General features: G+C 48.0%; 1 protein-coding gene across 1 annotated transcript in view; it reads right to left on the reverse strand.

Moving 5' to 3' along the window:
* Positions 1-12,578, reverse strand: part of ARID4B (AT-rich interaction domain 4B) — a gene marked incomplete at its 3' end in the record, with an annotated part of 1,242,797 nt that overhangs the window by 1,051,133 nt on the left and 179,086 nt on the right. Inside the window, 1 exon segment of the mRNA XM_082250934.1 lies at positions 5,419-5,529. Coding sequence (XP_082107060.1) covers positions 5,419-5,529 — 111 coding nt within the window.

Raw genomic sequence — 12,578 nt, forward strand, 5'->3', positions numbered from 1 at the left:
GTTGAATAGACTTTCAGTAGCAACAAAGGGTCAAGTGTAAGTATAATTTTATCTGACAAAATTATCAGTGAGGTTTTATCATGGACAGAGTCTGAATTTCACTGACTTTTCTTGCTGATACCAACACCACCAGGAGGAGTACTGTTTTTGGTGTAAGGTATTTATCTGAACTATCCTCCAGTGGTTCGAAGGGTACAAGGAGGAATCCCTTGCGTACCGTGGCGAGGTCCCACATTGGCGTTCTGCTGCACATCATGGGTGTGGCTTTCCTTATGAGAGACAGAGTTTTTTTTATGAGTGGGTCTTCCACCAGCCTAATATCTAGGTTGGAAGATAGGGCTGCCTCTTGAACTTTCAAAGTGTTATGAGAAAAGCCCTTGTCCGCTCCTTCTTGCAAAAAATCTAAGATTTCCATAATAGCCCTCTCGTACCAGAAGACAAACTTTTTCCTCACTTTTTCAGATGGTTCTAGTCACTGGTTTTCTGCTGGCTAAGATGGTGTCAATCACCCTGTTAGACAGACCTTTCTTCTGCAACCTCGTTCTTTCAGGCAACAGGCCGAATACTTCATGCCCCTGTGGCTCGGGTGGCTGATCCACCCTTGCGACAGGAAGTTTGGTATGCCTGGAAGTATTAGATGAGGCTGTATGCCGAAATTCCTTAAGTGACTGAAGCAAGATCCCGTATGGCGTCTCAGAGGCATTGTGCAATTTTGGCAATATTTCTGGGCCCTGAGTTATTAAAATGAAGTCTTTGCCTATGAACATTAATATCCCTGAGCCCTTGTTCTCATGCCTTCATGAATCCTTTGAATTGCAATGGCATGATAAAGCTCTCCCGTTTTTGGGAGTCAACCCTTCCCCCGTTGTATTTAACATTATATGCGGTAAATTACCCTTCCTGTTTTGGACGTCTGAAACGCCTACTATCCAGCAGGGCACTACACGATATCTCGTGGCTGAGTAGAATACTTAAGGTCAAAACTACCCTTTGACCTAAACTCCTGGTTGTTGCCAGTGGCCGTTCCTAGGTTAGATCTTCTATAAGTTTTCAGACCAAGATTTTGAAGTTTGCGGCCCTGAAGGCCATAGACAAGCATGTACAATTTTGTTCACACCTACACAAAGGGGGACTTGGTGTTCCTGAGTTCTGGGCTTACTATAAGGCAGCTCAATTAATGCAATTGTCCGTAGTCTATTCACATCACGTGAGACCGGATTCGATGGGATGACGGGCTATTCCGTCCTTCACAATTAAAAAGTAAAGCCCCGAAAGCAAAATAAAAGAAATGGTCCCCCTGAAGGTTTAAGTCATAATGTACTAGTATGTAGGGATAGACCAATTATCGCAAGGCCGATATATCAGGGGCCGATATGCACTTTCCCTTATATATCGGTATCAGCCCCGGAACTGGCCGATATTGCCGATATATTTGTGACATCATTCTGCCTTCTAAGGCCGCCTCCCTTGCCTTGGACAGTCTCGTCTGGAGTCAGGACTAGTCTTGCGGGAGTGTATCACAGCCATACACCCACCCACAGCAGCCCGGTGCCAGCCAGCCACCCACATCCACAGGCCTCGTACCAGCCAGCCAGCCACAGGCACTGTACCAGCGAGCCAGCCACCCACAGGCCCTGTACCTGTCAGCCACAGGCACTGTACCAGCCAGGCAGCCACCCACAGGCCCTGTTACAGCCAGCCACCCACAGCCTCTGTGCCAGCCAGCCACCCACCCACCACAGGGTGCCAGCCAGCCAACCGCCACATGGTGCCAGACAGCCAGCCACCCACAGACAGGGTGCCAGCCACCCACCCACCCACCACAGGGTGCCAGCCAGCCACCCACCACAGGGTGCCAGCCAGCCAGCCACCCACCACAGGGCGCCAGCGAGCCAGCCACCCACCCACCACAGGGTGCCAGCCAGCCACCACAGGGTGCCAGCCAGCCAGCCATTAAGCATTAAACAAAAATTAACAGTATCAGATTTGTGTCAAAAATTGTCTTTATTTTTCAAAACTTTAAATGTACAAAATATCGGCCCATACCGATACATTGTGACCAAAATATCGTTATCGGCCCTGAAAAAAACATATCGGTCTATCCCTACTAGTATGCACTGCATGTTAGTATATTATGACAGACGTAGCAACACACACAGCCTTCCAGCGATAAGCTTCCAGGGCTCTGCCCGGCCCTTCCATCTACACCTAGTCTTCCCTCCGGGTTTTGTATTTTCGGTTGCTTGATTGGCCTGGCCAAAGTGACATCACTCCTGCGCATGCGTGCGGCAGTCCCAACACTGCGGCACACAGAGCAGGCCATAAATGTGGCCTGAGCTATGCATGTGCAGCTCAGATCACATTACCTGCTGACAGGATGGGGGGGGGGGGGTGTGGTGGACAATTATGACAGAAAAGACCTCTAGGGTCTCTTCAGTTATAAAAAGCCTGCCTGTCAGCGGATTTTTAAATGTAAGACTTTACTACCATGTTAAGGAAATTCACTTAATACAGTCGCCCACGCTATCTCTTTCATTTGCCCTATGGGATCGCATGCGCTCCAATCCCTTGCTGATCTCAAAATATACCCCTTCAGCACACATTTCATAACCCTGATTTCCCCCCAGGTATGGATTTTAGAACATTAAAATGGTGGACAGACAATGGCCTGTATTGCATCAGGCACAGTTTTACTCCCCAGGGTACCCTCATCCTCTTCCATTGCTGTGCTAAATTAGAGATGGCCCCATATGAAAGGTTTTGTTTTTATCAAATAGCTAGACTCTTGGGCCTTCAGGAGATTTACCCTTCCTGACAGCAAGTGAAAAATGGTGCTCTAAAGACCAAGGTACTAGGGGTGGTATCTCAAAGGTGTAGGAATCGCTGCTCACTGTAACTCAAACAACAATATACGCTGGCTTGGGAGAGAGACCTTGACTGGGAAGAGGAGCTGGGGTCATGGTTTTTCAGACCCCAGGCTCCCTTTAAGGGCATTTTGAATGGATCTTAAATAGAGGTTAGTCTTAAGGTCTTGACTAATTGGTATTTAGTCCCTACTCGTCTAGACAAAATGTATCAGAAACCTCCTGCAGAGCGTTTCCGAGATTGTAAGCTGCGCGGTACCATGCTCCACATTTGGCGTGAATGCCCCAAAATTAGGGACTATTTGCAAAGGGTGTTCTCCATGCTCCACAAGCTAACTGAGTCTCCTATCACACAGCAGCCCTATCTTGCACTGCTTAATGACCTGCAGCCAGGGTTGCCATGCCCAATAAAACGCTTGGACTACTTCATCCTACTGGCAGCTAAAAGTACTGTAGCAGGAACATGCAAGACACCGTCAGTATCCTTTTGGCGACAAACAAGGATTTATGAAAAGGTTGCCAGCATTATTAATGATAAACAAAATTTGTTTGAACAGACCTGGGAGCCTTGAGTGACTTACTGTACATATGTGTGCCCCTATCCCTGACTCCTGTGCCAAACCACAACTTTAAAAGCCCTTATACACCCTAGGTATTTTTCTAATTGCTGGATAGATTTCTTTTTTTTTCTCCTCTTCTATTTTCAACACCACCACCACCCTCTTTTTTTTTTTTTTAACTTTTACAATTTTGTGTTATTTTTTTTTTGTTTAATGAAATAATGTCAGCCATATTTCCTCTACAATGGCGGATCTTGAAGTGAATGTGACATGCTCCCTCTCTGTTATGGATCTATGTACCCCCTGTTCAGATGGCTGACTTTATGTTGTCAATGTGTTGATACTTTTACCACAGAAATAAAAAATCCTTTGAATGTAAAAATTGGTAACATTATACCATACACGGTTTAGCCAGGGGTCTGAAAAAAAAAATCCTCTATCCACCTTGTTTATGTGAGTTTGAAGCCCCCCCACCAGGATATTGTATTCTGACAGCAGTACGCACTGTCGTCAGAATACACTAATTCGTGGCCGCAGCTGATTGGCTGAAGTCACTGTATGAAAATGTTAATTTCATTGAAAAAAGTAAATTAAATACTTACCTTCTGTCGAAAGGGAGAAGCTACACACTAGTGATCGACCGATATTGGTTTTTCGTTGCCTATACCGATATTTTGGCCCATGCATATCGGTATCGGCCGATATTTTTGTACATTAAAAAAAAAAAAAAATTGTTGACCGGTACTTTTATGGAGGGATCTGGGGGGTCTAAAAGACCCCAAACACCTCCTCTGCACTTGAAAGCATTCAAAAATGCCAAATTTGGCGGTTTTGAATGCTGTCATTTTTTTAAATCTGGCGCCAGACAGTACCCGGAAGTGATGTCATGAGCGACATCACTTCCGGGCTTTTGCATGGAGACCTGATCAGAGCCGAATGCGGCTTTGATCGGGTCTTTGGCGGCCATGCAGGCTGGTTGCCCGGGTCTCCACGAGCCACGGAAGGCGGCGGGAAGGAGGGGGGGACGTCCCCTACCACTTCTTGTAATGACAGCCGAGCGACTTCTCAGCCTTATCAGTTGTCATTACTAGACAGCCGACCATCGGCTATGGCTGCCGGTACCGGGGTTATGCCTCTAGCTGCAGGCATCACTCGGGTACATGCACTTTCCCGAAATATCGGCATTATTGGAAACCACCGGGGCCCATTCCGATATATCGGGAAAAGTGCATATCGGCCCTCAATATATCAGCTTTGACGATAATCGGTCGATCCCTACTACACACTGATCGAAATTTGAGGAGTGTATGGCCAGTTTTAGACTAGCATGCTTGAAATTGAAAATCAGTAAGAGAAAAGAAGCAGTTATGAGTTTATTGCATACAATGGTTGTTGCAGTCATTGAATGGCTGGACCTGGATAACTAAATGGAGCACACCAGTTACTGACTATCTGTCCTCCTGAATAAATTATTTACATGTCACAATATACAGTGTCATTAGCAAACAGTCATTGCGTTCCATTCAAGCTACTACACCTTGAAGTCTGCCTGGGAGCTCATGCTGAGAATTATGCAGTTCCTTAGTTCCCTCCTTATCCTTGTGAGCACTAAGGATCTGCAAATCAATTTGCATTAAAGACAAATTGCAGACTTTTCACCCAAACATAATATTGTATACTAATCCAATCTGCGGTGAATCATACGGTTTAATAGCAAAACTCTGGATCCAGAATGATTCTTGGCACAACAGACTGATTTGCAAGGCTATATTAGGAGAGACCAAAAACCTGCAAAATTTATTCATACAGATTTCTATGATTTAACACTTGGTTTATTTTAATCATCTGTAAAAAACATGTTCAGCAAAAGCACAGGCTAATTATTGACTCAAGCTTTCAAAGGTCTGAAATTGGATCTGAAGAAGAACCATTACTTATCTTTTGTGGCACATCAATGATACAATAAAAAGTTTAAAATTAAATTTGAAGCCTACCTTAACTTTGACCAGCCTTTTTGCAGACTTTATCTTGGCTTCACAGAAAGCGCCTCTGTATTTAGCACTTACATCTGTACCAACCGACAGGAAAGGGGGCTCATCTACAGACTGACAAAAAACATTAAGAAAAAAACTGTTAAAAGCTTCAACATTAGTATGTATGGAACATAGCAGAATAAGAGAACACCAAAAAGATAGCAGCATAGCACTATAATGTTTCTCTCCCTCTTTCTCTTTTTGGAAGCAGTGTTCAACTTTGGTGAATTATGATGTGCTTGAAGGCCAGAACGTTTTTAAGGATGGTGTTAACTAGATATCAAGATTAAAGTGTTATTTGTTTGGACAAGCTGCGCTCTTTAGGAAGTTCTCCTCCCCATCTTTTTCCCCTAATGTTAAATTGAAATGCACACAGGAAAAAAATAAAAAACTATTTGCGTAAATTATTGTAACATAATAAGAAGATCAAGTTGAATTAGCACAAAACCCGTTAAAAAGATGACATCTTCACAGGTTTGTCTTTGGTAAAATTGCAAGGCATCTTAGAAACCGGCAGCTGCTTTCACTCTCGCCTGCAAAGTGGTGGACCGAAGAGGGACAGACATATGGGATAGGAGCAAGCACCTGCCATTCAAATTGCTAGAGCCGCCCTTCAAGCCAATAAAAAGAATCAAGTGGGAGGGCCTTCAGAGAGGGTGAAGAGCTTTTACAGAGGAGCTGGCAGGGCGTGTACAATGAAAGTGGCAATGTAGCAGCAGCCAGAGGACTGGCTACTATATATCTTTGCAACCAACCGTAATGAAGCCCATGGAAATGAAGGAACAAGCAGGTACAGTATTTACTAATAGGAAATAAATTATTGCGACAAGTTAATGCACATGGGTTTAAAATACACTTTTAAACTAACACACACATTTATGTAGGAATAATTCATATTATCTACAAGTTAAAGGTATAACCATGGTAGCCAGGTTCACTTTGATTAATGCAAAATTATTTTATAATGGGTTTCAGGGAGAAATACCATGTCCTGTTGAATAACCCCAGGGTGGATAAAAAAATTTTTGTGATTCGGCACTGCGTTATTTGAAACGGACAATTACGAAGTCGTGCGACGCTGTACCTAAATCAAATTGATGTCCTTTTTTTCCCACAAATAGAGCTTTCTTTTGGTGGTATTTGATCACCAGTGCGATTTTATTTTTTTGCGCTATAAACAAAAAAGAGCGACAATTCGGAAAAAAAAAAAAAACAATATATTTCACATTCTGCTATATACATTCCAAAAAAATAAAAAAACATTTTAGGCCAATTTGTTTTCTGGTAGATATTTTTGGTTAAAAAAAAAAAAATTGCAAAAAGCGTATTTTGATTGGTTTGCGCAACAGTCATCGCGTCTACTAACAACGGGAAAGATTTATGTCATTTTTTATTGTTTTTTTTTTTACTAGTATTGGTGGTAATCTCCGGACCCCTGACATTTTTGACACTTTTGGGGTGACCAGTGACATTACTACAGTAAACAGTGCTAAAAATATGTGCTGTTACTTAATAAAGCCATTGGCAGGGAAGGGGTTAACAGTGGGTGATCAGGGGTTAAATGTAAGCCTAGGGGAGTGGTTATAACTGTGGGGGGGGGGGGGGGGGGGTTGGGCTTTTGACATTATCACAGAGACCTGTGATCCTATATAGAAGGATCACAGGCACTCTGTGATCATTCCAGAGAGAAGAACGGTCAGCTGTGTTTACAACAGCTGACCGTTCTCTCTCAGCGGGGAGCGATCGCGGATGGCTGGCTGTAATCGGAGCCGCCAGCCCCTTGCATCAGAATCCCCGCTGCCGAGTGAATGCAGGAGCATGCCGCCAGTGGCGCGCACACGCCCCCTAGCTGCAGGCCTACGTCGGTTCTCGCAGGAGGGGCTGCCTGCCACAGTAAAACTGCGTCAGACGGTCCTTAAGTGGTTAAAATCTGATTTTTTTTTATTAAAATCTGATTTTTTTTTTTTTTTTAGCAAATTTTGCTTTAATAAAATGCTTTGGAGTAAAAATGTATCTAAAAACGGAATTTTTGTAAAATCTTACCTGTAAAATTCCTTTCTCTGAGTCCGCCGACAGTCGCCGCCTCTTCATATTCGTCACAATGGGGTATTAGACTTTGCTCCGAAGGAGTAGCTAGGCAACAGAATATGTTAACATTAAAGCTTTTAACATATCCTACCCACAGGGGGTGGTCCCCTCAGTCAATACCCTCCTACTTCCTGCAACCATATCTCAGTTTCAGTGGAATAGCAGTAGAGTATACAACCAAACCCCAAAAGAGGGGCGGGGGCGGCGACTGTCGGAGGACTCAGAGAAAGGAATTTTACAGGTAAGATTTTACAAAAATTCGGTTTTCTCTTACGTCCTCCGACAGTCGCCGCCTCTTAATATTCGTCACAATGGGGACGTCCCAAAGCAGTGCAAACATGAGGGGTGGGAAACGCAGCCGCGCCGTAAGGCAACGCAGTCTCCACATCAAAGAAAGGAACCCTACCAAAGGAAGGACACCAGCTGGGCAACATGAAAAAAACTTGCTCAACAGGAGCAACAACCCAGGAAAAACAAATAACCCAGGGATAAAAACGTATCCCAAACAGCCAGGGGTCCAAAACAAAGGACCCTAAGGAACTGCCGCACTAAGAACCTTGCGGCCAAAGGAAGCATCTGCCGATGCCTGAACATCTACTCTGTAGAATTTTGTGAAAGTGTGTACGGTCGACCAGGTCGCCGCCTTACACACCTGGGCCACAGAAGCCCCATGACGACAGGCCCAAGACGTACTCAGAGATCTAGTAGAGTGCGCCTTCACAGGCACAGGAGGAACTTTTCCCTGCAAAGCATATGCCTTTTCAATGGTCTGTCTGATCCATTTGGCGATGGTAGAAGCCGACGCCGCCATACCCTTCCGAGGACCCTCCGGAAGGACAAACAAAGAATCCGTCTTGCGAAAAGACTCAGTCGATTTAAGGTAAACCCTTATCGCTCGAACAACATCCAAAGAGTGCAACCTCACCTCCTTCGGATGTTTAGGCTTAGCGCACAGCGAAGGTAAGACAATATCCTCATTGAGATGGAATTCCGAAATTTGCTTCGGAAGAAAAGAAGGATTAGGTCGCAAGACCACCTTATCCAAGTGGATGACCAGATACGGAGACTTGCAGGACAAAGCCGCCAGCTCCGACACTCTGCGAGCCGAAGTGATCGCTACCAAAAAGGCGACCTTTTTGGACAACATAGACAACGAGATCTCCCTGATCTGTTCAAAAGGAGCACGTTGTAACACAGATAGAATGAGATTCAAGTCCCAAGGAGGCAGAGGCTCCCTCCTAGGAGGGACCAGATGCCGCACTCCTTGAACAAAAGTGGCAACTAAGGAGTTAGAAGCCACAGGACGTTGAAAAAGAACGGCCAGCGCAGACACCTGACCCTTGAACGTAGCCAGCGCCAAACGCTGGTCGACACCCGTTTGAAGGAAGGACAACACTCGAGAAACCGAGTACGTGCGAGGTGAAAACCCCCTGGACTCACACCAGGCAAAATAGGCCTTCCAAGTACGGTAATAGACCTTCCCTGAGGAAGGTTTCCTCGCATTGATCAAAGTGTGAATGACCTCAGGGGAGAGACCCCTATCCTTCAGGACCTCGGTCTCAACAGCCAGGCCGTCAAAGCCAGCGACTGTAAAGCAGGATGGAATATCGGGCCCTTGAGACAGAAGATCGTCTCGAAGAGGTAGACGCCATGGGGCGTCGACCGCCAGATTCACGAGGTCTGCGTACCAGGACCGGCGAGGCCAGTTCGGTGCCACAAGAATCACCGTGCTGCGTTCCGAGTGCAACCTGCGGAGGAACCTGGACAGCAATTGAATCAGTGGAAACGCATACATCAGTCTGTACTGATGCCACTGGGCTACCAACGCGTCTGATGCGTCTGCCCGAGGGTCGCGCGTCCTTGCCACGAACCTTCTCACCTTGTTGTTCAGACAAGACGCGAACAGGTCCACATCTGAAAGACCCCACTTCGCGCACAACATCTGGAAGACAGCCGGGTGGAGAGACCATTCCCCCTGATCCAGGGTCTGGCGACTCAGATAGTCCGCCTGCCAGTTCTCCACCCCCGGAATGTGAACTTCCGTTATCGCCGGGACATGAGTCTCGGCCCAAGACAGAATGTCGGCCACTTCCCGAGCCGCTCGGGCACTCCTGGTGCCCCCTTGGTGGTTGATGTAGGCCACCGCCGTGGCATTGTCCGTCTGCACCCGAACCGGACAGCCCTGCAGTCGGTCCGTCCAGCGACGAAGGCAGAGATTTATCGCACGCAATTCCAGAATGTTGATCGGAAGGGAGGACTCCCCCTCCGACCAAGTTCCCTGGGCGGACAGAACGCCCAGAACACCACCCCAGCCCGACAGGCTGGCATCCGTGGTGATCACTGTCCATGAGATAGGACGAAAGGACTTGCCCCCCGATATCATCGGGGACTGGAGCCACCACAGAAGATCCCTTCTGGTGCGAAAGCTCAATGAAATTAGAAGATCCAGAGATTGGGGTCGCCCGTCCCACTTGGACAGGATCTCCGCCTGGAGACCCCGCGTGTGAAACTGGGCGAAGGGAATCGCCTCGAAAGCCGAGACCATCAATCCCAGACATCTCATGCACGTCCGGAGGGACGAGCACGGACTGTCCCTGAGGGACCTGACTTCCTCCTGAAGAGTCCTGAGCTTGTCTTCCGGCAGGAAGACCTTCGCCTGGATCGAGTCCAGGATCATTCCCAGGTAGGGAAGACGAACCGACGGACTCAGCGTCGACTTTGGAAAATTTATCGTCCAACCAAACTCCTGTAGAGTTTGCATCGTGACGGACAGGTCCTTTTCCAGACCCTGGCTGGACGCAGACCGAACCAGAATGTCGTCCAGATACCCCAGGACAGAGATGCCCTGAGCTCTCAACAAAGCCAGAACGGGAGCAAGCACCTTGGTGAAAACCCGAGGAGCCGAGGCGAGACCAAAGGGCAACGCCACGAATTGGTAATGATCCTCCGCAATGGCGAATCGAAGGAACCTCTGGTTACCCTCGAAAATCGGGATGTGAAGGTACGCATCCTTCAGATCGATGGAGGCCATGAATTCCCCCGGAACCAGGGCAGCCACCACCGACCGCAGGGATTCCATGCGGAACTTGCGAACCCGCACAAAGCGGTTCAAAGCCTTTAAGTCCAGAATTGGACGAACCTTGCCCTCCTTTCTGGGCACAGTGAACAGATTGGAATAAAACCCCCGAAATCTGTCCCGATGAGGCACCGGAACCACCACTCCCTGAGCCCTCAGGTCCCGCACCGCTAGGTGCAGGTCCCGTAAACGCTCCGGAGACAGCTGAAGATTTGAGGGAAAGAATCTGCTCTCCGGCCGAGAGAGAAACTCGATCTTGTAGCCAGATCGAATGATTTCCTGAACCCACCGGTCCCGCACGCGGGCCAACCAGGGTTGAAGAAAAAAGAGCAAGCGTCCCCCCACCCCAGAACTGGGTGAGGGCACCCCTCAGGCCGCACTGTTATGGGTAGAGGGTCCGGACTGACCGGACTTCTGTTTACCAGACCACGGCTTCTTTTGGGAGCCTTGACCCTTGAACGGTTTGCCCTTGTAGTGCGACCGAAAGGCACGAAAGGACCCCTGAGGAGGCCGAAAATTAGTATGCTTCTTACCAGGAGCCCCCTTAGCCTTGGGAAAATGAGGTAAGAGCGTGCTCTTACCGCCCGTGATCCCCTTAATCAACGTATCCAAGGACTCCCCAAAAAGGCGAGATCCATCATAAGGCAGATTGGCTAATGTCTTGCGCGAAGATTGGTCCACCGACCAACACTTCAACCAAACCAGGCGGCGAGACAACACCGCCACGCTTTGTACACGTGCAGCTAACGGCACTAAGTCCAAGTCCGCATCACACAGGTACATGACACCCTGATGGATTTGATCCACCATATCCAATGTCGCCGGCGAGGCCGAATCAGCCACTAGGACGCGCCTAAGCACCTGCGTCCAACTTGCGACAGCCTGGGCTGCCATAAGAGAGGCAAACAGAGCTTTAAGCATCAAACCCGTAACAGAATAAGTATGACGGGCAAGAGACTCCATTCTCCTATCCGTGGCATCTCGGAACACCGGGGTATCCTCTGCAGGAATCGCAGTGGATTTGTTCAAAACCGCAATGGCATGATCCACCGGGGGTGGCACACACCACCGTTCATCAGTGGCAGGCGTGAAAGGATAACGCAGCCTGAACCTACTTGGCACAGCAAAAGGTTTGCGTAAATTGCGCCATTGTTCCTTAACAGCGCGCTGAAAATCATCAGTGCAGGGAAAGACCTGCGATGTCTTGCGTCTTTTCTGCGTCCCATAAGCCGCCAAGGCAGCGGGAGGACACAGCTCATCCTGCAAATGCAGCGTTTGTTTTATAGAAGCAACCAATTCATCCATGATTGCAAGCTCTTCAGGCGAGCCAGGGGGAGAATTATCAACCCCTTCAACCTCAGCCTCCACCTCGGACCCCACGAGATCCAGGGAGGAACGGGACCCTGATAAGGAGACCCCAGCCATAGCAGCCCCATCACCTTCACCCTCAGAATCAGAGGAAATAGAAACTCTGGGTCTTTTAGTGGATTGAGCAGCCACCAGCATCTGCACCTGAGCAGCGAGGTTAGCCACCACTTCGGCTAAATCCCCCCCTGGGGGGGAAACAGCAGTCCCCTGGCTTCCCACCAAGGTGGCAGGAAATTTGCCCTCCTGAGAATCCATTTGCCCCAAAAAAATATGCCGGAGAATAAAGGGTTAACTGCCCCTTTAACAAACGCGGCGAGCGCAGCCCACCGCACACACACACAAGCACAATGAGACCCCCACAGGGATAAAACTGAACACAGGCAATGGATATAGGAAGGAACAGAAGGATAAAACCTGAGGAGACCCCTGCTGCTGCTGCCGCCTCGATCGGTGCACCCAGGAAAGAGGAAGTGATGCAATCAGGGCGCTCTATTAAAGCCTATGGAAGGCTACAAGAAAATGGCCGCCCGCAGTGAAAACATGCGGCTGGAGCGAGCGCAGGCAAAATGGCACCGTTTGGCGCCGAAAC

The sequence above is a fragment of the Pelophylax lessonae genome, assembly GCF_965119305.1.
Source record: "Pelophylax lessonae genome assembly, chromosome: 3".
In the NCBI taxonomy this organism is placed as follows: Eukaryota; Metazoa; Chordata; class Amphibia; order Anura; family Ranidae; genus Pelophylax; species Pelophylax lessonae.